General features: G+C 47.6%; 1 protein-coding gene across 11 annotated transcripts; it reads right to left on the bottom strand.

Moving 5' to 3' along the window:
• Positions 1–299: 299 nt before the first annotated feature.
• TRNAU1AP (tRNA selenocysteine 1 associated protein 1) lies at positions 300–23,995 on the bottom strand. Of its 11 annotated transcripts, none has more exons than XM_083810466.1 (18): positions 23,802–23,995; positions 21,139–21,236; positions 20,258–20,357; positions 17,394–17,446; positions 16,011–16,142; positions 15,252–15,332; positions 12,765–12,884; positions 11,181–11,343; positions 10,575–10,608; positions 6,951–8,784; positions 5,616–5,826; positions 5,314–5,382; positions 4,089–4,323; positions 3,464–3,580; positions 2,329–2,405; positions 1,536–1,595; positions 1,053–1,161; positions 300–652 (listed from the first exon to the last, which is right to left on the bottom strand). In XM_083810466.1, the coding sequence occupies exons 1-10, from the start codon at positions 23,826–23,828 to the stop codon at positions 8,648–8,650; spliced, it is 945 nt and encodes a 314-aa protein (XP_083666592.1). In that variant the 5' UTR covers positions 23,829–23,995; the 3' UTR covers positions 300–652; positions 1,053–1,161; positions 1,536–1,595; positions 2,329–2,405; positions 3,464–3,580; positions 4,089–4,323; positions 5,314–5,382; positions 5,616–5,826; positions 6,951–8,647. The 11 variants fall into 11 exon arrangements, with proteins under 11 accessions (XP_083666592.1, XP_083666591.1, XP_083666593.1 ...); XM_083810465.1 differs by having other exon boundaries at positions 4,103–4,323; XM_083810467.1 differs by having other exon boundaries at positions 4,187–4,323.
• Positions 23,996–24,597: the final 602 nt, after the last annotated feature.

Here is a 24,597-nt window from a genome sequence, read left to right as displayed (position 1 = left end):
CAACTGGAGGCAGCAGGGCTTCAGCACCGCCTTTTACTGGCGCCTTTGCTGCCCATTGCCTCAAAGCAGGCGGCTCCCTCCCCTCTGGCACCCCAGCAGCTGGAGGAAGGGAGAGCGAAGCCCGGCTCCTGCTGCACACAGCGCTGCTGGGCCCCTGCCTCAGTGCCCCCGGGCCTTCACCTTCTCCACCCAGAGGTGTTCTGAGGACCCCAGACTCGTGCTCCCCAGCACCACACGGGGTTAAGGGCACCCAGCAGGCATCACAAACCCCGGACACAAACACAGGAGACAGAGCAAGAGCTTCAAGTGATCGCCTTTATTCACCCCTCCCAATATTCCACACATCCTCAAATATTCACGTATTTTAAGTATTTCAAATATTCCAGACCCTCCCCCCAAAGCTCTTTTTCTGCGAAAACTCCCTGGAAGGGATCAATCTTCCACAGTGAACACACGAACGGAAGCTTCAGCAGCACCCAGAACCCAGGAGGTTCCCGCTGCCTGCGGTGCCCAGCAGCTGGTGCACAGCAGCAGCTCTCCCACCTGGGGGAGCTCACAGCTCACCGAGGAGCCAGGGTCCCGTTACACACAACCGCGGCTGCTTCGGGAGTAGGATACTGAGACTGAAACCTTCTCTCAGCTCCACGAACACCTGGGGAGGGAAGAGAAAGCCCGGTCAGAACGAAGCTCAGCCTGACACAGCGCACGGGGGTTCCAGTTCCTGCTGGAGCCTGGCCTCAGCCCCATATCCGCAGGATTCATCCAGCAGTCTCCCAACAAAGGCATCATCACCGACCAGGCCATGCTCAGAGGAATGGTGACGGAGAAACAGACAGCTCATCTCACTGGGACTCTGCCCTGAAGGAATCAGGCCACCCAATTACAGACCGTACTAACGAATCTGATCGTTCCCTCCTGCAGAGCCCCAGCAGGCTGCCGCCTCCAGCACAGGCGGCCACCTCGCAGCCAGGCCGAGCTGCCCCTCGGCCAGCACTGTCAAGATCCCCCTCAAAACCACCCAACGTCTGCTGACCACTCACAAAGACACTCACCCAATCCACTTCACACTTTCCTCGTGATTTCGGCCTTCAGCAAACTGATTCCCGTCATGGGGGAGAGGGGCTCACGAGCTCTCAGCCTCTTCCACTACGGGAGTAATTCCTGAAAGAGACAATGGAGCCGCAGGTGGGCGCCTGAAGTTGGTGGGCTACTGCGTGCAGAGAATCAATGCTCCAAATCCAGCCCCAGTAAACACCAGCCCAGAAACCCTCGCTGCATCTCTGGTCTCTACGCCAGACACGTTTCCTCAGTCTCCTGACTTCCATTCCCACCCCAGCCCCCGCCAGGGGAACAAGCTGACACGGACTGTCATCAAACTGGCCCCTCTCAGAGCTGGGCTGTACCAGCAAAAAGGCCAAGACCAGTTTGAATTTTCCTTTTCCTCCTTTTTTGACCACAAGACCGGTATTCAGATCCGATGGGAAAGGGATATGGAGGGACAGGCTGCCGAGCTCTGACAAGGCACACGCTCTCACCTCGAGTCCATCCTGGCAGGCAGGCCATCAGCTGAGCGAGCTCGCAAACACCAAGGAACCCTGAAACACATTGCAACAACACCCCGAGTCAGCAACGGGCTGCAGACGCCTCTTCGTGAGCACGCGCCGCTGACACAGCCAGCCCACAGACCGAAGCCCCAGTGAGAGGGAAGCCCCCTCAAAAACGTCTGAAAAGATATAGGAGGGGCGAGTGACAGCAACAGGCAGAAGAGGCCCAGCAGTCAAAGACCTTCCTCTTGCTCTCGCATGTTGTTGGAGACCTGCAGCTATTTCAGAGCCACAGCTCTTGGATTAACATGCACAGGAGGTAAAAACCGACCTGTTTTGGCAAAGCCTGCTATAGCTGGAGAAAAAAGGGGCAGATGCATCAAAAGCAAAGTCATCTACTGGCTTTCGATCAAATTTGATTCTCAGTTCTGCCACTAGAGCCAAGGGATGCTGGAAAAATCCTTCTGCCCCAACTAAGCATGATTTTGGTAAGAGCAGGAAATAAGGGGAGTTCACAGATCTTAACGACTGGAGGGAATATTTTAACAGGCCCACCAGGGGGAAATCCTCCCCTGCAGGACTTGTTCCTTTGATGAGGCTCTGCAGGGGATCCAAGGATCCTCCTGCAGGGGATCTGTAGCGCCTGGAACAGGAACCACCTTCAGAAATACCTGCAAGCAGAGGGCTGCGGAGTACTGCTGCCCTGAGGAAGGGAGGCAGCGAGGGCAGCGAGCCCCACTCCCAGCACTGATGGCAGCCTGCAGGGGATGCTCACACCGCTCACCTGCCTGGTGCTGCAGGGCCACCTCCCACGCCAGGACGACACCGGGGACTGCAGCAGTCTTGAACTCCACCTAGTTTCTTACGGAGAAAAAAAGACATTTTAAAGCAGCAGAACAGCAGCAACACCCCCCACGCCTCCCCTTCCCCCTCGCAGCGAGGCCCTGGAGCGCCCCTCCGGGTCCCCCCTCCCTCTCAGGCCTTGTATTTCCCTCTAATGTTGCCGGGCAGCTACGGAGGCTCCAGCTGCTCGGCGACCGTCGAGGAAAACGGGTGGCTCTGGGCTCCTTTTTGACTGCATCTGCCACAGCACCGAGGCAGAGGCAGCTTCGATAGGGCCGGCCAGGCTCCAGCCCCCCACCCCCCCCGCCCCGGTTTTTACCTCACACCCAGGCGCAGGGAGGCGGCCATGTCACCCCGCAGCCGCGCTGCCCGCCATCCGAGCGCCCCCAGCTGCCGCCGCCCGGTAGCCGAGCCCCCGAGGCACCGATGCGGCGGGGCCGGACGGAGGGAAGGCGCCGGGAGCGGGCGGATGGCGGCGGATGGCGCCCGGGCCGCAGCCTTCACACCTGGCCGCCATTACAAAGAGAGGCTGGAGGCGGGCGGCCGCGGGTCTTTTATAGGGAGAGAGCGCGGGCGCTGATTGGCTGCTGCGGCCAGGCCCTGCCGCTGCGCCTTCTGGGAATTGTAGTCCGGGCAGCCCCCCCGGCCGCCATGACAGGCCATGCTGCTCCCCCAAATCAACGTGCCCTCCACCGACAGCAGCCGGGAAGGAAGGGGGAAACCTCACCCCAGCGCGGCAGGAGCTGTGTTTGCAACCCCTTAACTAGCACAGGGGGCGAGCTGTGCTGTGCCACCCGCCTCCTACACGACCCCCCATCTCCCTGGCACTGACACGACAAATTTCTGCCTCCTCCGCCCCGCGAGGCGTGTGTCAGGGGCTGCTCGTTGAAAGGTGAAGGCAGCCGCTGTATTTCTCCTGCTCCATCTCTCTGGAAGGCAGGGGGCACACCCCACCCTCGGGGAATGGAAGAAAAGGTTCTTGGAAGCAGAAGTCTGTCTGCCAAGACAATCCCTCTGTCATGTTCCTGGCTCGTAATCTGTAATTAGTGGAAAGGATTTAAAATGAGAGCACCTACCAACTGATTGGAAGGGACTGCTCAAGTTTCTGCTGATACTGATGCTGAAGGCACAACCACCACGAGAAATCCGGCCGAAAAGCTGGATCTTAAAGCTTTGCGTCCTGCCCCTGAGCCCTGGAGAAAGCGCAAAAAAAGATGACAGAGAACAATAGTTAGGTTTTTAACCTGTTCTGAGCAAAATTCACAGATCGGAAATTCACATCGCCCTTTCCAACTGGTAACCCCGCACCACAAACATGCCAGACTACTGCCAAAATAAGCCTGGCACCCATTTAAAGCAGAAGTCTGGAAATGAGCCCCAAACCTTCCATGAGCAAGCTCTTCTAAAAACAGTCCTTGTCAAAGCTGCTGGGACAGGTTACGAGCAGGTGGCCCCATCGTCCACAGCCCCTGCAGCTGTTCTGCTAAGTCACAAGGCGTTCCCTGGGGGCCCAAATTCATCTGGGGACAACAGCTCACAAAAACTGAAGCTAGAAACTCCCCACCCAAATCCTAAGACATGAGAGAAACTGGGAGTTCATCGTAGCAAAAAAAAAAAAGAAAAAAAAGACAACATTGGTAAACATCAAGTGTTTGGGAAGTAAATGGGGAAAATCCCCAAAGATCAGTATGGAATCCAGACATCGCTCAGTAGACCTCAGCTCATCACAGTCGGAGCACGAAGACAGATGGAGGAACAAAGCAGAGCAGTGAAAATCCTGCTGCAGTGCTTGACTGTACGGTCAGCACGGCCCCGACGGAACCTCCACTTGTGGTCTGGAGCCTTGCATCAACCTGCAGGGGGAGAGCAGATGCTGGAAGAGGCTGCAGCTCCTTCACTGGACGCCTGGGAGCAGAGTAACCCGCAGGGAAGCTCTCTGTGAAAAAGCAAGCACAAAGTACTGGTGCAGTTGGCTTGCTGGTTCTGAACGCAGAGGGACAAGACAAGCCCTGGCCACGCACAGCTCTCAATCTGCAGCATTTTAACTGCTTTATCTACCATTGCTTTGACCCTGGCTATTCTGCAGCAGCAGCATGATGCTGGCTGAGAGAAATGGAGCACGTACCAAGCAGTACCCTCAAAGCCCCCCTTGCAACACTTACTGCACCTGTTAAAACCATCTGGACTGGGAAATGACTGCTAAGAAAGAAATGAGCAGTAAAACTTGGTGAAAAAAGGAGGTATCTACTGAAGAAATGTTCTGAACAACCAAAAAGATAAAGAAAGCTTTGTCAGTGACTTTTTTTCTGAGCTAGTTTTATCCGTTTTCAAATGCAGCTATTGCATTTAAAACATGCAGCCCATCCTGTCATAAAATTAATTTCGTGTCTAAGTAAATCCCAAGTTAAATCCAGAAACTGGAGTATCCAGTATGGTTTACAAGCAGCACTGGGAGACTGCTAGTCTGGAAGGTAAAAATTCCTCTCTGATCTCATTTAGCAGAAGCTGGGGATTAGCAAGCCAGTAACAAGGAAACCAACAGCACTTAAAGATCAGAGTAAAACACCTCCATTTCTCAAAAGGGATTCCGAAGAATCCGAAAGGTGCTCAGCACTTCTTGGCAGCGTGCGCGACATGAACCTGTCTCCTGAAACTGGTCCAAATAACAGGGATCTTCTCGAGGCAGGCACAGAGAAAACATCACTGCAGGTGCCTGGTCAGACCCCGTAACTTGTACACGCTTGTTAACCAAGAGGTTTCACGCCCCTCGCCTTCACACCACTGGAAGCCGGTCAGAATTTCCCCCAGGCCATCCCTGATGCTGGCTTTTAATTAACCACACGGTAATTGCAACAGGATACCCTGCAAGCCTGGCAGCTTATGGTTTGGCAATCGCCACCCAATGCCCGACAGGAGTAACACCCACCTCTGTGCAGCTCCACAGCTGGCTGAACTTTTTCCAGTCTCCGTGACTCAAATTGTCATCCAGGAGCCCCTGCAATTTAAAGAATAATCTACATTGGATCATCACAGCTCAGCCAAGCAATGTCATAAGAATGTTTAAGTCATTTTTGTGACTAAATGCTGCACGCTGAAAGGTAGAATGCTTCAGAATCTAAATCACAGATTTTGATGTAATTTACAAGAATTGCATAATCTCAGTGAGCTGTGCTATCATCTGCCTCGGATTCCTTGCCTTCAGCACACAAAGATAAAAGCAGAATTTACCTTACTACGTGGAGTCCTCATCTTTCATCTTGCATTATACCGAATGGTAATTAATCAGGACTTTTCCTGTGGCCATCCACAAGAAACAGAATCCCACACTCTGTTTAACTTGGATTCCAAAACAAACCCTACACATCCAGGTGACTGGCTGTTTTGTAGCTCCACATAAAAGTCTCCTCTGCGCTCCAGGTGCTGCAATAGTGGCCAGGAGCTGAAAATGAACATTAAGATGAATAAGTGACACACGAAAAAAAAGTGCAGAGAGATTACCAGCTCAACAGAACGTTGGCTGAGATTCACAAACAACCCCAAAAGACTGGCAGGGATGATTAAAACCCCACGCCTACAAAGTAACGCGAGGGAGGATGCTTTCTCATCTCACCAGCCTGGTGCTGCACCTCTCCCATCCGTAACAAGGTAGGGAGAGGAAACTGCCTCCTGTCTCACTCACCCCAATTCCCTGGGTGGGGGAGCAGTTCGATTCTACCCCTGTCTCTTCAGGGTAATTCCCAGCTTTGATGGACAGCTGTAAGAATTTGATTTCCTCTCCTAATGCCCTGGGCTTTTCCTGACCCCCTTCCCTGTTGCTGGGGGCTGCCCTTCCCTTCCTCAGCCAGCAGAGAGGGATCGGCCTCACGCATTAAGGGAACATGGCCCAAACACTCCCATCAACCGCCTTCCTAAAAGGAAATGCACGAGCTGTTTTGAGCCCTATAACACCCTTAAAGAGCCCTCAGTGGGTAATCTCTGTTGGCCTCTGTACTCCGAAATTGTTCTCCCCATAGGGGCCCGAGGGTCTGTATATCAGAGCTATCCTGGAAGCTTGGGATGCCACTAACGACGGATCAGACCACTACCAACTTTCTTTCTGTGACAAAACTAGAAGACAGCAAAATGATTTTGCCTCAGGGTCACTGTCTGTGAGGGGTGCTACTCTGTGATAACCTGTCCCACTGTCCTTTAGACAGTGCTGCTTCCCTTCATCCTCCACGTCCTGCAAATATCAGGTCTGTGACAGCTGTCTGGCAGCAGCGTTGTTCATGAAGCTTAGATGGATGTGGCTTATCCATCCATTAGGGAGTATTAAACAGGACAGCAACGCTGGCCAGCCACACAACAGCAACACAGATTTCTATTGATAAAGTAATCGTGGCTTCAGGCCACCTCCTGCAGCGAATGAGGAGGGCTGCTTTATAAAAGCTAAAGTTTGGGGGGATAGAGAACAGCAGGTCAAAAAGAGAATGAAGGGCACACAGAGTAGCACTCCTGTAGCACAGTAACAGAACGATCTAGAAACCATGTAACTGCAGAACACAAAAACCTTCTTTACATCACCTCCAGAACGCCACTCTATTGAGCAGACGCTTTCCAAGAAGAGGGGCATCATTTTGCTCAGTGCTCAGCACCGCCGACCAGCTACATCCGAAGAAAAAAGCGCTCTGCTCTCTTCCACCTCTCCGCTGCCTTTGAAACACTGCACCGGGAACATTCATTTCCTTAAATTCAGAGTAACTCAAGGTTAGGACACTGTTAACAGCCCACAGCAGTCAAAAGCATAGCAGGAGGAAAAAAATTCACAGCTGGTGAGAACGCAGGGGTCCAGCAGTCCTCTTAGCACTTGTTCAGAAGTTTGCTTAATCCAGCGTACGTTACCATCACCCTCATATTCACGGTACGTTTACCATTGCAGTTGATAAAAAGACCACAGACCGACAAATATATCATAATTATGGACACAAACAAAGGCGTAGTAGAAGTAGGTTTTATGAAAGTATTTAAATTTTGTGGCAAATCTCTGCATCAACATAGGGAGGGAGGCAACTTAATGCTTTGCAGTAGCAATTTCAGTTACCAAACTATTTTTTGGATAGGCATTTATTACAGGTAGTTTATCTGTTCCTGTTTCTCAAAGAGTTTAAGGCACAAAAGCCTGAAAAGGGCTTATAACACGTACATAAGTGCTATCGGTTTCGCTGTCACCTCTAACGCAACATAATATTAGCTTAAATATATTGCTCGTCCATCCAGCTTATACAACATCCAGTAGAAAAATGCTTTCCAAGTTAGCAACAATTTGTTGCACAAAATATAGATTGCTCTGACCCGTTTTTGCTGCAAGATCTTCAGTTTCACCGTATACACTCTGACAAGACAGTGGAAGACGCTGTGAAACCTTAACATCATCACGAGACCATCAAGGCCTGTCCACAACGAAAAAGGCATGATACACAGAATAACATTTAAACAAGGTTGTTGGCAAAAGTGTTTTAAACTGCTTGACAGGTGAGGAATTATTTCCTCACACATAGGTGGAGAGGCAGGCCAAACACGCTAGAGACCACCTGGTGGAAGGCATCGGTCTGTAGTAGTTATAAAACTCCTTTCTGTCTTTACTTTCCAAAATGCTCTTCAGGCAGATTGCTTAAGAACACCAAGCTATAAACTCGCTAGCTCAAGATCACAGCTTAGCTTAAGCAGAACACAAACTTTCATCTACACAGTTCTTTCCCATACTCAGTTTACAGCAACCTTACCCAGTCACTAGAAAGCTTCTGAGACATTTTAGCGGTATCTGACAGTGACTCTTCAAAAAATAAACAAACACATTTATGAGAGTCGGATCAAATGACTAAAGACAGTTAAATGGGCATCAAAACAGAAAGGGGGGCAGGAACCAAAATGCAGAGTGTAATTTTACTTAAAACACCAACTTTTTTATTGTACGTTGGAGTAGAGTCTTTCCCCTGTGCCATCTTGTTGAAAGTTTATAAATTACAAGAAGTATTACGAGTTCACTTCAAGACAAAAGGAATAAAACTGCTGCAGTTCTAACTTTCACCATGAATCAAAGTTACCATGATGCTCCTACGACACTCATGTTGTACAGGAAACGCCACAGGCCTCCTGTACTTCGAGTAACAGACCTGGGTGCACAAAGGGCCACCCCTCACTACTGCAGGATCCAGGTGCAGCGTTAACAGTCCGGAGCGCACTGGCGGGTTTGTCACACAGACAGTGCCTCAGCAACGAGGCTATAACATGGCTGGAATCTCTGACGAGACAGTGTCCAAAGGCTGCCAATGACAGTCCATCAAGGCATCGTAGAGCTCTTCGCTCTGTTCCATAAACTGTTTATTTGCTTCGTGGACGTCCAACTGAGGCGTCGGGTCTGAAGGAAGACAGACAGACAAACAGGTCACATGCCAAATGCGTTAGAAAAACCCCCCACCCCATAAATATGTTAGTTTTATGAAAAAAAATGTGGAGGGAGTCCTAGAGCATTCCCATCGCTCACCCCGTCATGAACCTGACTAGAACAGCCCTGGTAAACCTTTGCGCAACGGGATAAGAGCTAACTAGATGCAGGTATGTCCCTCTTGTCAGTGGTGACTGCCCCCCTAGCAGAGCCAACTGAGAGAACGCATACCTGCACCTCGCAGCCCAGTGTAGCCACTTAAACTGCCAAAGAAGGTGGGTTGGCACTAAGGCACGGGACTGCAAAGTGGAGCAGCGGAGGCGCAGGCACACGTTCCCTTCTGCTCCCTCCGCTACGGGGTCAGAGTGGATGGCTGGGGACGGTAGCGTCTTACGCTGCTGCAACAAGAGTCACCAGAGCTCATCTGCCAAAGCCTCGAACATCTCAAAGCATTTCACAGTCAGTAACCAAAGAAGTGCCAGTGACAGCCAGTGAATTAAGCATGAACATGTGCCCTGTTTTACAGCTGGAAGAATTGTCTGTAAAGCGTTTCGGGGCAGGAGAGCGACCCAGTGGGTACGATTCTGCTGCTACCAATGTATACTCAACATTTTGCAAAAATTGACTCATTGCATTACCCAAACCACCTGTAGGATTTAAGGCTCACCTAACAACACCCACAATCTAAAGGCTAGGTTACCAAACTAGCACAATCACTCAGGTCAGTAAGCAAGTACCAGAGTGCAAAGAAACTAGCCAACTGAATGGAAAAACTACAAAGCACATCTGGAATAAAATGCTTGTAAACATGGTTGGTTTCAGCTATATCATGTTGCAACACATCACAGGGAAACACAATTAAGAACAGAGTGATGCACTGGCAAAACATTATTTCAGCTTCCTACAAATTTCAACATATTAGTACATAGGAAATTTAATCAACGAGCAAAAGACACCCCAGAGATATTCTAATTCCAGCACTGGTGTATTAGTTTCAGCAGAAAGGAAAGCTCTCGTGTAATGCTTTGAAAAGCCAGCGAGGGCTTTCTCATTGACATCATTGCTTATAGCCGCAGATCATACACAGGATCTAGCTGCTTTCTACTTTTACCATTTTTCGTTTTTTGTTTTTAAGAGAACAGTAAGATACACTGTATAGTGCATATTCCATTCAAGACCGAAATTTGGAATTACTAGTACGAAATAAGTATTTCTTGCATGAATAAATGAAAACAGCTCATATGTATGTTTAAAACCACGATGTTTTAGTGGTTCGTTTCAACTAATGACTGCTAAAACAAATATTTTACCAGTATGCTAACTGATATTATTTCTTTTTAAAACAATAAGCACAGTTTAAGTATCCTGGACTCTAAATAACAAGAATCTACAGAAAAACAGAATAACTACATTGTTTTTGTAGCCTACCAGAAAACAAAAAAGGGATAAAATCTTGTATATTGTAGAAGACTAATATCTGTATTTTCAGGGCAAAGGAGATGTGAACACTAAACCACAACTGGTCTCAATGCTAGTGAAGTCAATTCATTTCAGCCCTGACAAGGTCTAGACTAAGAATAGCAACTGCAAAATAAGGATGCAAGCCAGGTGATAGGGACCAGCAAATTTTCTCAGACCTCCAATTTACGCAAAGACAAAGGTATATTATACATTGAATTTAGGGGCCAATTTGAGAAAGACTCTCCATCTGCAATCAGTGCAAAGAAAATACACAACTTCAGTAAAGAATTCAGGAAACATACCTTCCAATGCATCCTCACCAACTTCTTCATATGACTGCAAAGACAAAAAAAAGCCCTTAGGACAGCAGATACTATTTTTTTAAAAAACAAACATCACCTGTTGATTACTACTGTCATACACTGACTTTTATAACTGACTGATTACAACACAATTCTTCACGCACAAGCCCTCCGATCCATTCCCAGAAGGCTCCAGGGGGAGATCCCACACTAAACTTCTAACAGAGGCAGCAGTTCTTGAAATTCCTGTGGTGCAGTGGGTGGCTGTCTTGATCTGTTTTATCCTCTAAACCAAGGCCTGTGAAGGATCCCAGAAGTCAGTCTCAGCACTGGCTGTCTGATTGCCCGTATCAAGAAAAACCTTCTACCATGACAACCGTATTTAGAGCCCCCTTATGCCCCACAGACCTTTTTACCCACCCAGTCCTAGGAACAACCCCTACACATGACAACAGTGCAGGCCAGGGTCTTCTGAACGGTTTTGCTTCCTCATCAAGTAGCTATATGAAAACAGAAGAGCTTGAAGGTAACATGTGCCCATTAGAGTTTAGAAAGCTGTTTTGTGCTGACAGATCACTGCAGAGTGAGCGCTTTGCCCTGTCCTACCTGCATTGTGCTCTGCGTGTAGCCGTACTGCGGGTAGCTGTAGCTGTAACTGCCCGTGTTCTGGTCGTAGCCCCACTGGGCGTAGTAGTTGTGATATTGTTGGTAATATTGGTTATAATTATAGCTGTACATCTGATTGTACTCCATTGGTTTCACACGATTACTTGAAAAAAAACAAAGCGGGAATAAGTTACAAATAATGCAGAGCAATTACGAAAAAGCAGAAGTGAAATAGCTTAAGGTACAGAGGGTTTATTCTAGCATGCAAATTTCAGTCTTTACAATATATTCACTATTTATTGTGGTAATTTTTATCATTTGCATACGTGTGCAGAAAGAAAGAAGTGGTTTCTATTTAACCCCCTTTCCTGTATTCATATTCATCTTCATTAATAAAATAAACACTGCTTTCATTCTTTATGAGTAATTCAGTATCACCTCCTGGCTTTGGGAAGGGAAGAGTTTGGGACTACAGGTCTCAGCTTAGAATATCCTGAGCCATGATCCAGATTCTTGGGTCCCTTTTTCTTTCTGACAAATAAGAAGTACTACTCTGCAGCCTCCTGAGACGAGATACTGAGTCTTGCTTTACGTGAAGAGCTAAAGACTTAGAGCCTTGCAAAAGAACTGGGGTTTCTTTTGGTGAGAATGGTCCAAAATCTCTCCCTTCTGCCACTGTCACAAAGCCTAAGCAACAACGGGTTGTCCCCATTCTCACTGAATTGGATGGTCTTCAACGCAAATAGTTTAAAGAGCTCATAAGTAAAAAGGACTACGAGTAATTAAAAATGTATCTGTTTGACAGCCTGTGAGCTAACTAAAATTCTCATTCCTTGCCATAAAGAGGCAGCGGTCCCAAGAAATTGGGAATCCCACCTGATTATCAGGATTCGAAATAATGAGATGACAAATGTAGCTTGCAAATGAGAATGTCACACGCAAAGCTTTATCTGATGATGAAATCAGTGAGAAGTAGGAAGAGGGAAACATCAGTCTCCTTACCACAGTACATTCCCTTTTCCCTTCCTTATCCCCCAAAGACTTCTGAGGTCACTGAAAATCTAAATATTATTCAAATAGGGAGCAATTACTATTATTCGTATTACCCTAGTGCTACGAGCCCCAAGTCAGACCAGGATCTCATTGTATCAGGTTCTGAACAAACACAGAAAAAAAAGTTAATCCCTGCCCCAAAATCAGTAGACATTGTAATAGAATTAGCAAGGTAATTGAGCTTTGCTATCCAGAAGTCAGTAAGCAGATTTAGATTATTTCAATTTAATGCAAAGGAACATATACTTTAAAAATAATCACATTTAAATACAGTGTGTGTATGTGTGCGCATTTAATAATGTATATAATTAAAAATAGTGTAAAATGTTTAGTCTTGATCTAACGTTATAATTTTTTTGATTCCTCTGCATTCTGATACTCTAGCTAGTTTATTATATTTGTGTGTATTCCTTCACTTCGTGATGGAAACATCCAGGATACGCACCCAAATCACTAAAAGTTATTAAAAAATGCACGTGTTTTCATAAGATAATGCTCTTAAATATGACATCTGGCTGCTCTTATACTCACGCTTTTGGTATAGCCACACTCAAGCGTACAGGTTTAGAGCCCAACCCCACGGCTCCTTGACACTCTGTCAGCGCTCTTTTCTGTTCCAGTTCATCCGTGAATTTCACAAACCCGTAACCTCTGCAGAGATACGGAATAATTTGTATCAAGCAACAGCAAAAAAAGCCACGCTGCTTGTTTTATAATATTTACAGTGAAATCTAAATCGGTTTTGAAAAACACAGCAAATGAAACACTTGGGCTAGGGCTTTTAGGAGAGATTAAATGATTCCCTGTTCCAATTGTTTTGCATTGTTTGCAGAATGTTTGACACATGTCTGAACTTCGGGAGCACTTTCAAGAGCTTCAGAAAAGTAAACTAAATCTTGTGCCAGTGGATTCTGGGGAACTTGAAGTGAGCTGACACAAGACGTGTTGAAATGCGTGAACAGACAGTAGCAAAGCCTCAAAATCTATATTGGGAGGATACCGATAATCTAAACGGTTGCAAGTCAGCACAGGATTGACAAGACATAGGCATCATCGCCGTACCTAAAACTGCCCCACTATGAAGGAAAACTTTGTTTTTCCATAGGATTGACTGAGATGCACTTTCTAATCAAGTCCTTTTTTCAACACAAAACTACTCAAACAGGCTTTCTGTCATTCCCAGCAACCACACGATCCCATCAGCTTTCTCAACAGTGGACCTGAAAACAAGCTCTTAACATCAACTTGCTAAAACCTGCTGACAGCACAACTTGAGCAGGGTAACGTGCAGCCAGCATGGCCTCACCTCTGCAGCAACGCTCCCCTGCAGCACCAAGCAGAGTGTACATTAGCCAGAGAAAAATCATTAATTCCCCCCAACCCCAAAAGTCCTTTGCGTGGGATTTGATGCTGTAGTGAGTCAGAAGTAACACAACAGCATCCAAGAGGGCAGTGCCAGGATCCCAGGATGGGATGGGCTGCCTCACGCAGCAGAAAGATCAAAGACTTAGGTGTGGGAGGGAAAGAGGAATCCATCTAGGTGAAGGAAGGAGGTTGGGAGGGAAAGGGCTTGTCTACCCGGGGAAAAGAACGAGCCGTAAGCGAGGGTGTAAATTTACAGCGTATTATCTATTCTGTGGGAACAATTACATGCAAAATAACACACACACAAATTCTGAAAGTGGCATCACCTAGCATTCATAGTACGGCCACACTGGAAGCTATTACAGAGCAGTCAGTGCCCCAGAAAATGCAACGTCTTGCACAGCAAGCTACACATACGAGTCCGAGTATATATTTATATATACATATGTGCGTGTGTATATGTGTGCTCCCCATACACAGAAGCTCCCCAAATCAAAGCTCAGAGCTGTCTATATACAAACTAGGTAATTAAGCAAGAGCAAAGCTCTACATGGGTACCCATTCTGTTTAAAATTGGTTGTCTTAGTTTAACTTGCCCTCTCTGAAAGCACTGTGGTGAATTAAACCAGTGTAAATCAATATTTAAGTCAAATTTAGGTGTTCACACACAACAGCGTGTACGTTTCTAAGCTGCTACAAAAACTCCCGTAGCCTTTCAGACGGGACCAGGAGTGTTTAAGTGAAACCATGAATGTTGCCAGTTCCAAACTAGAGACGGATGGAGAGTCAGATGTAGTGCACAGGTGGCTGGGTGCAGTAAGGCAGAGAGCCATTCTTCCAACATTTGGGGATGCTTATTTTTTTTCCATATCAGTGGCTAAACCAGATTTTGTAAAAAAAAAAACAAAAAACAAAAAAACAAAACAAAACACAAATCCCATGCCAAAAATAACCCCAACAACGAGTCATTTCTATGAGGTCAGGACCTCCCTGGCAGACATTCTGTCCTGTCCCAGAAGTTAAGAGAAGACCCCCAGCCTGCACCCATGGCATAAAGCAAGGCAACAGGCAGAGTACTGCAGCATCAGGCTCCAAGGTTCTCTCTTGCCTGGACGGGAGGTGCTGGGAGGAGCCTTCCTGAGCCTGGAAGGGCCTGGGCTTCACCAGGCACGTCCACAAACCCCAAGATCCTCTCTCGCACCACACTGACACCTGCATTGCCTCAGCTTTGAGTAACTGCACAAGTCACAACAAAGCCCTGGCAGCAACAGCCCAGGGGAGACTGCTGTGCTCTTCCCAGCAATATGTAAACCCCTGTCCCTTCCCCAGCTACCACAGGTCCCCTTTCCTTGTGGTCTGCACCTAGGAACTGTTCCCAAAGCCACCTACTGGCCCAACGTCCATCACCCAGCACCTATTTTGCAGCAAGTACAGCAAAACGGGAGCTGGAGGAGGCACCTGGGCACAGCTGGTCTCAGGCGAGGTGGCAGTAACAGCACAGAGCGTGACAGAGCAGCTCTGCAGGAGGTTCGGGTTGGACGTAAGGGAGAACTTCATTACTAGAGAGCTGTTGCAGCACTGGAACAGGCTGCCCGGACAAGTTGCATTATCTCATCCTGGGAGATTTTCCAGGCTACACAATTCATGGCTGACCTGATCTTGTGTTGGCAGCAGCCCTGCTCAGAGTGGGAAGTTGGACAAGACACCTCCAGACATTCCTTCAGAGCAATGCATCTAAAGAGTGAGAAACCCTTACGTGAGACAGAGGGAGATCTACAGCCACAACACTCTCCTAGGCATTGGATCAGAATACTGTGTGTCACTGAAGCCATGTTCTGTTTTGAAAAATAAGGATGCTGACCAACGGGTGGACCAACGGAGTGGTCTCTCTTCTAAGAAAAGAGTTTCATTTTCTGCTCTTTAGAAAATGTTTGATTAAGAAAGCTAAGGCTTTGACATCTGTTTTTGATGAGACATTTCCAGTGAAGACGAACAATACAGCTACTAACTACATGACAATGAATCATAGCTTTGTTCGCCCTACCCTGTGAGAGACAAAAAACTGTAAAGCTTCCCTAAGAATATACACTCAACAGCCGAAAGACTGCAAAAGCAAAATTCTATCTGCAAGTCCAGGAGCCAGTGTTTATAGATCACTTAGACATTTTTCAGCATTTTCAGAAGTGCAGTAACATACTGCCAACACACAAGGAGCACGACAGAAGAGTGACAATATGCCATGGTGACCTACCAAAACCCAAACACTGCAGAGTGAGTATCCAAGAACACTGTATTTTTAGCAGGTATGGGATCTACTAAACTTACATAACTAATATTTTTCCCTTGCTGCATTACATCTTTCCTGTTGCTGCATGTGAAGTGAAAGAAAAGAAGGAATAAAACATAACTTACTTGGATACTCCTGCCTGGTCCAAAACAACTTTTCCACCTCTACACGATGGATAAACTTTAACAAAAAACTCATATAACATGCCATCATCCACATCAGGAGTCAGATCTCCCACGAAAAGGGAATATTCTGGACTAAAGAAATCAAAAGAAAACTTCTTAAGCACAAATACACACACACACACACACACACAGTGTGCTGAGCAACAGCTAACATTGAGCCTATGAATTTGACTTCAGAGAGAAGTGATATTAAAGGACATCCACTTGATATTGCTTTGTATTTAAAGATAATTCCATTTTTTAGTTCTCAGAGGATATTGAACTGGGCACCATATATGAATTTCTAATACTGCAAGGAAACATTGTATTGTTTATAGATTTGCTATTTCCTACATACTGATCTTAAATTCTAGTATATAAATTAGATACTTTGATGTTAAAAAGTTTAAATATTTAAAAAGACAATCCTGACAAACCAGCTGAGCCACACAAAAGATAAAGCATAAAACTGACAGGTGATCTAAGTTAACCTCTCTCTGCTAAAGGCTCATGGAGCGAGTTGCTGGAGCCAGAAAGGTTGTGTTATCCATCTGTTACACACGACTATTTCCAGAGCAAACAGAACCGCAAGAATTAGTTACCAGATGTAAATCTCATTCTTTGCCCCATCTGTAATGCCTTGATTCTAATCTAAAGTTATTATTTTTTTAAAGATTCATAAATAATCACCTAAAATAAAAATATAATTGCAGAGATATGACTAACACTACCCTTATAAATTGCAGGACTGTGTTGTTTTCACCCTAGCACACACCTGCCTGAACATCTCCTTGTGTTATTAATTCAACTGTGTAAGTGTTTCTGGGCAGGCACTATGAAAGGTATTCACACCACCCAACTTCAGAAGCCTAATTTAGCCCATTCGCCTCCTTCCACACCTTCCACTGTCAAGGGAAAAAGATGGGCTCCTCCAGAGGGCAACTCCGAGCGCCTCTCCCTCTCTGCTGACTGCGGTGGTACTCTAGCCAGTTAAGCCAGGTGGCGTGAAACCACTGCATCTATATCCAGGTGCCAAACACATTTATGGCATTACATGGTGCCAGCGTGTTACAGCATCACAAGTATTTATAGTGTGTTACAAGACGGTTTAATGTAATCCACATTATTAATTGTGGGATTTAGTTATCTGGCACTGCTCGACAAAATGGTATAAGCCTCGGTTCTATGCATCCCATGAATTCTCTCCTGTCCAAATCTGCTGGCTGTACATTTTGTCCGGCAGTGATGAACTTGTGGGTTTACATATTTTGAATACTCTTTGCAAGGTAATTGATAAGGAGACATTAAACAGGCAAAACTAATATTTGAATATTGAGTGTTTACCTGTTATCGGGCTGTTTTCCATACGTTGCATAATTCAATTTAAATCGCTTTGCCTGAAACAAGGCAAAAATGAATCCATACATTCAAATGTTTCCATGTGAATCCAAACAATTAGGAAAAAATACAATAAGCTAACTTTACTTTAAATTTTAAAAAATTTAATACTAACAGATGTTCAGTGCAGTCAGGCCAGTCAGTTAAGGTATCAAGAACAACATTTTTGTTTTACTTCAGTCCAGCTATAATAATGAAAATCAGCAAACAACCTGCACCAAGAGGTTTGGACTGTCTTTACTTCAACAGTTTATAAAGCTAGTGAAAGACAGGTGGACCTTACATAGCATCAAATTTTTATTTCTTTACGGGAGGAAAGAAAACTGAGGTACTAACAGCAAGCATTAAATGACTTCTAATTTTAAGGTCTTAAACTGAAATGATAGCACATATAGTTGGACATTTGTGAATTACAAGGATACTGACAGAGCAGAATCTGCCACACTGGAAAATGGAATCAATCCCTGATTCTAGAAGAATGCCTAAATATTTTGCTCTGGATGATGCACTCACTTATTTTTGGGGAAAAAAAAAGGGGGGGGTCATCTGAAAGACTTACCTGTTGTTTGATAGTGGAGGCCTCCCTAAACTTTGCACTTGACCTTTTTTTTTAAAAAAACAAACATTCCCCAGGAGCCTAGATTTGTGTCACAGGCACATCTGAAACTCATAGCCCCCATCCTACCAGCTTTCATCCCACCTCACATTTAAATTTGACCAAGATCTAAGGAGCTGAAGATCTTCTACCTCAAAATCCTGCGGGTCTCAGTCCCAGAGGCACTCTTACGTGATGCTCAGCACACAGTGACCCAAGTAGGCTCACTGCAGAGTGCAATGGTAACTGCTATTTTCTTCCGAAACATGTCTGACAGAGGAAGAAGCAAAGGGTTGCACCCCTTTACAAGAATACTGGTTTTGTAACTCACCCAGGCAGTGGAAGACCTAAGCTGGATTCCCTTGTCAGTATGAGGGGCTTCAAAACCATTTTTCTATCTCCCAACAGGCTTCCAAAGCAGACATCCCTCTGTACTACACAGTGGCATAGCATCAAAGAATTCAATTTGGTCAAAGAAAGCAAGCCTACTGTGAGTCCATAACCTAGAGATCAGAATGTTTGTTTAGTACAGTGGAGAGCCTAGAATGCTCCTGTGCCTTGCGCGATGTATTCCCTCAAAGACAGTGTAAATAATTCTTGGGAAATAGAGCAAAGACTTAACTCTAGGCTATAATCATGTTCCTTGCATGCTTGCATTCACTGGTGCACAGTGGTACACAACTCTTTCTGTGGACCATTTACAAGCTTAGTTTCCTAACATAAAATTGAGATTCCATTCTGAAACACTTTGATCTTTTTTCTTTTTCTTTGGATCTAGTTCTTCACTGCAATACTTTGGGTGTAAAATCAATGAGAAAACTGAGAGTATTTCCACTCTTACAGGAACTGGGGACACTAATTCTGTAAAAGAGAGACGATAAGAGCACCACAGCTCTCTGTTATTCCTTTGGCAGATTCAGGATTTAAAAATAAATAAAAGAGTGAGCCATATTCAGTTTTCTGCAATCAAGAGAAAAAGTATCTAAACACAAGAGACGAGCTGGACAGTTGCCTGCTGAGAGCACTGGTTTAGGCTGCCTACATTGGGGCTCTGTCTGACATCCGTAATTCCCTCCATGTATTATGGAAATCATCCCTCCAAACAACACTACATTTTGAATTAAACTCGGGATAAATGCCAGTATTTCCAAAACCAAACTTCAATTATTATCTTCTCACAGGAGCTGTTCTCTTTCTCTCTCTGGTGACTACGGAAGGCATCTAGGAAGATCAGCTTCCCTTAGTCAGGGCCTCTGACTTGCAATATATGGGTTATTAAACGGGACAGGAGAGGACTTCCAGACCTCTTATCTACCCCTTTCGATAGGGGATGTCATCCTCTTAGGAAGGCTGACCAAATAGTTCAAGGAACACCACCCAAACTTCCCAGTTTCCAACGCAGTGCATTAACTGCTCTGAAACAGACGTCCATTTACCTTAATATATCACACTGTAATAGAGGCGATTCTAGAGCTGCTTTATGAACCAGTCATCCCAGCTACTGCAGCCAAATTCTGTGGGTACAACGGACAGCTGTGTCAGCCATCCCATTTTAATATCCTACACGTTCAAGTCAACACCCTAAAATTAGCCTCTATGACTATTCCTCCTCTTCTTCCTAACTACCTAGCTTTTAGGTACCCGAGACATTTGTTATGCATTGCAATTATAAAACGGACTAGCTCTTTCTCCACTATAAATGGGTTTGAATAACTTTTCTTTGCTAAGGGCCAAGAATAATGCAAGGCTTAAAAGTCACTTTTCTCTTGCAAATCAATGCTACGCAAAACTCAGCGTAAACTCGCGAGTTCATCTTGTGCATATATCACAACGTGCAAACTATAGAAAATGCATATGGAACTACGAATGGAGAGAGACAGAAGGACTGTGGTACGTATACTCAACCTATTTTTTCCTTGTTCTTCTCTGGTTTCTCATCAGTCCAACTTTGGTAACAGTAGAAAGGCTCAGAAATAGAAAAACACACCACAACATTTCTATACCTGGATATTATCCAGACATTCAAACAAAAATTAACATTTTTCCAATAATTATCTGAGTAAGAACATAACAGCTTCATGTTCATTAACTTAAGTCTAAAGAAAAGAACAATCCCAGTTTGCTAACTACTTGTCTGTAATCATTATTCAAAGTACAGTTTCTACTTCTATTTCTTCACAATTTGCTTTTCTACTGGCTGATTTGATTTACTTACCGGTGTAGCACCAGGAAGCGGTTTTCCATTGATTTTGTGTAAACACTTCTCTGCAGTAGCTAGATCTGCAAATTCTACAAAGCAATAGCCTGCTGGAATTCTGAACATAGACACAGGAGAGGAGAGAAAAGGATTTCAGATTTAAAACATTTGAGGAGGACTACTATATTTTCAGATAACTGCTAGGAAATTTGCTATAGCAGCAATATATAGAACAATTTCCTTTTCAAAGTACAAACGTTAGCTACCAAGCAGAATCTAGCACAGTAATCTTGGATCTTCACTGAAGTGATAGCCCCTACTTACCAGTAAGTCAGGTCAACATAAGGACACAGAAAATACTTTTGCTCAGTTATTCCACTTCCTCCTTTCACGGACTGTAACTTTTCCCACCCAAATTTAAGCAACCGAAAAACGAAATCGCAGCATTTACAAAAACACAAGACTACGTTATCCTGCGTACAGTCACCCATTCTAAACAAACTCAGGAGGTCTTCACGTGGCTCTTTCTAAGTTAGACTTCCCAGCTCTGCTAGCATCGTGTAGCTGCACTAGTGCAATGATTAACAGACTTGTCACTGAAGTCTTCAGCCCAGAACACGTAACTCCCAGATGGACTGTATGCCATACGTGTGCCATTCTGAAGGAGTGCTGAAGCACTGCAGGATGGTTCACTGATGGGGAGGTCGAAGAGCCAGCAACTTCCTCCCCATTGCTATCATCAATACACTCATATTGTTGGCAGCAATGGTGAAAAGCTGAAAGGGAAAATCACGCTCGTACGGACAGGACCACAGCGATGCCACGTAAAGGGCAAACAGTTCAATCCAAACGTAGAGATGCAGCGGCAGAACGAATTGAGAACAAGCAGAAAGAGTTACCCTGTCAACCTGTTTCGAATGATTTTTACACTCAGTACAAGCTCTCCCATGGTGGCAAAGGCTCTTGAAACAAAGTTTTCATCCATATATGGCTCCAGCTACAAAAGCAAAAAAGTAAGTTAGATCAGGGCAACTACAAAAAGGAGAATATATGTGTCAATGTCACCCTAAGCAGTTAAAACATTATTGAGAAGTATTTTACCCTTACACTTCAAAAAGAAGACTCATTTAAGAGGGTCGATGCCACTCAAAACCAGCAGGCATGCATGAACCAGGCTCAACAGTCTGCAAAGTGGAACCCAAGAGACAGCATGAATTTCAGAGAACAGGGAGCTTTCACAGAAGGACAAAAGCCACTCAGAGACATACAGCAACAAACTGAGCGTTCACTACACAGGAGCAGGGGGTAAGGAGATGGCAAGCTCCTTCTCTCTATGCAAACGGAGGTTGGCCCAGCACTGACAGTACACAGGTGTGGCGCAGCCCGGGGTGCTATGACGAACGGGTGGCGTGCGTCAGGTAACACAGCCTCCATCGAGCTAGGGTCGGGGTTTGCAGAGCCGTGCCAACCTCGCGCAACCGCGGAGCTCCGTGGGGCAGCACTGGGAGTCCTCTAGTCGCAGCCCGCGGCAGGTCTGCCCGTGGGGTGTACGCGGGAAGGTAGCACGGTGTGTGTTGTGATGTGATGTGGCTGTGGTCCTGTGTGAATGACGACACCGTGTGTGTATGTGTGCGGGTGTCCGGATGGTGTAAGTGGCTGAAAAGTACGAAACGCCCCTGCAATTCGGACTGAATACACGACGAAGGGACTGGGACACAGTTTAGTGGGTGAGATTGCTGGTAGGGTGATGGTTGGACCAGACGATCTTGAAGGTCTTTTCCGACCTTAAGGATTCTAAAAGGATGCCTCCGTGTAACGCAAAGCGGCACGGTAAAGAAGAGAACTAACAGAAGTTAGGATCGTGTGCGATGCACGTGCTGACAGGCAGCACCGTGTGGGACAAGCAACAGGGGGTACGGTGGCTGCGTGTTTTTGAGTGAAAAGAGGGATTGTGCATGCATGGAGTTCGCACTGGCATCACGCGGGTGGTGTGGAAGAGGTGAAGAGGTGTGGGGAGAATACAAATAGCTCCGCGTGAGTACAAACACCTGTGGCCTTGTGGTGATAGCCCTGGAGCACGCCTGTGTGCCTGTCAGGTACCGGGTGTTTCCTACACTCGTGTGCACGAGGGAATGTGCAGACTCATGCGGTCTCTGTGTGCACCTGACAACAGGCAACCGTGCTGCCCTTGCACGTGCAAAAGTTGGCAGATGCCCTGCTGAGGAGCGAGCGTGAATCACCAATGACTTTTACACGTGCAAGTCGCTGGAGGTAGCCCTACTCCGTAGGGACGGGCCGTGTGGTATGTGTGTGCCCGTGAAAGGCAGGCTCATAGAGGCAACAGGCGGCGGCTGCTGGGGTCTGTACGTTTGTGTTCCACAGAGCAGTGGGCTGCTTGTGAGAGAGGCGGCTGAAAAAGACGCTGTGGAGAGGTTGTAGGTGTCCCTTTGTGCGGGTAAGCATGGGAGCACGAACATGAGTGCAGAGCTGTGAGTGTGTCAGTGCCGTGAGCGTGTCCCCTGAAGCACGTGAGCACACAGGTGTAGCAGCAAGTCAGCTACAGGCTTGTGAGTGTGTCAGTGCCTACGAGACCACAAACATGACAGCGTGAGTGCATGTAAGTGCCTGACACCAGCGCGAGTGACACTGGTCAAGTGCCACGAGCGTGCCTGTGCCCACAGCTGCAGGCAGGCCACGAGGGTCCCCGCGCGGGTGTGCGCCTGCCCACGAGCCTGGCTGTGTGTGAGGTGCCTCCGGGTGTGTGTCAGCAGGGGCAGGTGTGCGTGTGTGTGTGTGTGTGTGAGCTGGTGTGTGCCTGGCAGCGTGTGCGTGACTGTGGCTGGCTTGGAAGCCTGTGTGTGTCAGAGTGCATGTGTCAGTCAGCGTGTCAGTGTGTGTGCCTGTGTGTGAGGGTGTCAGTGCGAGGGTGTCACTGTGGGTGTCACTGTGGGTGTCAGGGAGCGTGCAAGTGTCAGGGAGTGTGCGAGTGTCACTGTGCCAGTCAGTACGAGTGTGAGAGACTGCGTGTGTCTGTCAGTCAGTGTGAGTGTCAGGGAGCGTGCGAGTGTCACTGTGTCAGTCAGTGCAAGTTTGAGGGACTGCGTGTGTCTGTCAGTCTGTCAGTGCGAGTGTGCGGGACTGCGTGTGTCCGTCAGTCAGTCAGTGCGAGTGTGCAGGACTGCATGTGCCTGTCTGTCAGTCTGTCAGTCAGTGAGAGCGTGCGGGACTGTGCCTGTCAGTCAGTCAGTGCCAGCGTGCGGGACGGCATGTGTCCGTCTGTCAGTCAGTCAGTCAGTCTGTCAGTCAGTCAGTCAGAGCGTGCGGGACTGTGTCAGTCTGTGCCAGTGTGCGGGACGGCGTGTGTCAGTCAGTCAGTCAGTGCGAGCGTGCGGGACGGCGTGTGTCCGTCAGTCCGTCCGCCTGTCAGTCAGTCAGCCCGTCAGTGCTCCCCAGCCCCCGGCAGTGCCCGCAGCCCCGGCTGCCCTCCCTCCTCCTCCTCCTCCTCCTCCTCCTCCTCCGCCCGCCGCACAAAGCCCCGCGCGGGTCCCGGCCGGACACTCACGTCCCCCATCCACAGGCTGGCGGCCATGCTGCTCCCGCAGGCCCCGGGGCGGGCTCGGCGGGGCCGCGGCTTCGCCCTCCCGGCTCGGCCCCGCCGCCGGCGCCGCCTCTCGCCGTGCCCTCGGCCCGCTCCGCCGCCGCGCTGCCCCGCCGCCGCCTCCTCCGCGGCGCCCGGCGGGCGGAGAGAGCGGCGCCCCCGCCGCCACGGGCGGCCCCGGCCCGCGGCAGCGGCCCCTGCCGGCAGGAGGAGCGAGAGAGGGCGGGCGGGGGGCGCAAGATGGAGGCGGGCGGCGCGGAGGGAGGGAGGGAGGGAGGCGGCGGGGAGGGATCGGGGCTACGGGGGAGGGATCGGGGTCGCCGGGAGGTGGGTTGAGGACACTGGGAGGTGGTTTTGGGGCTCCAGGGACAGGGTTGGGGCTCTAGAGGGAGGTTTGGGGATGCCGGGAGGTGGTTTTGGGACGCCGGGAGGAGGGTTTGAGGCTCCGGGAGGTGGGTTTTAGGCTCTAGGAGGTGGGTTTTAGGCTCTAGGAGGTGGGTTGAGGACACCGAGAGGTGGTTTTGGGGCTCCAGGGGTAGGGCTGGGGGCTCTGGAGGGAGGTTTTGGGGGTGCCGGGAGGTGGTTTTGGGGCACCGGGAGGAGGTTGGGGATACCAGGAGGTGTTTTTGGGGTGCTCTGAGGAGAGTTTGAGGCTCCAGGAGGAGGGTTTGGGACTCTAGGGGATGGTTTGGGATGCCGGGATGTGGTTTTGGGGTGCCAGGAGGAGGTTTTGGGACTCCAGGAGTAGCGTTGGGGACGC

Source organism: Anser anser, assembly GCF_964211835.1.
Source record: "Anser anser genome assembly, chromosome: 24".
NCBI lineage: Eukaryota > Metazoa > Chordata > Aves > Anseriformes > Anatidae > Anser > Anser anser.
Note: the sequence above shows the minus strand (reverse complement) of the source record. Positions and strands in the feature narration are given on the sequence as shown.

What these genes read in the sequence shown, in the direction of transcription:
- TRNAU1AP (XM_083810462.1), bottom strand. Translation starts at nt 23,828, where the DNA reads ATGGCCGCCAGCCTGTGGATGGGGGAC. An exon ending in CCAGCCTGTGGATGGGGGAC is followed by an intron (nt 21,237 to 23,801) that starts GTGAGTGTCCGG and finishes TTGCTTTTGTAG; the next exon opens with CTGGAGCCATATATGGATGA. An exon ending in ATTCGAAACAGGTTGACAGG is followed by an intron (nt 20,358 to 21,138) that starts GTAACTCTTTCT and finishes GTCTATGTTCAG; the next exon opens with AATTCCAGCAGGCTATTGCT.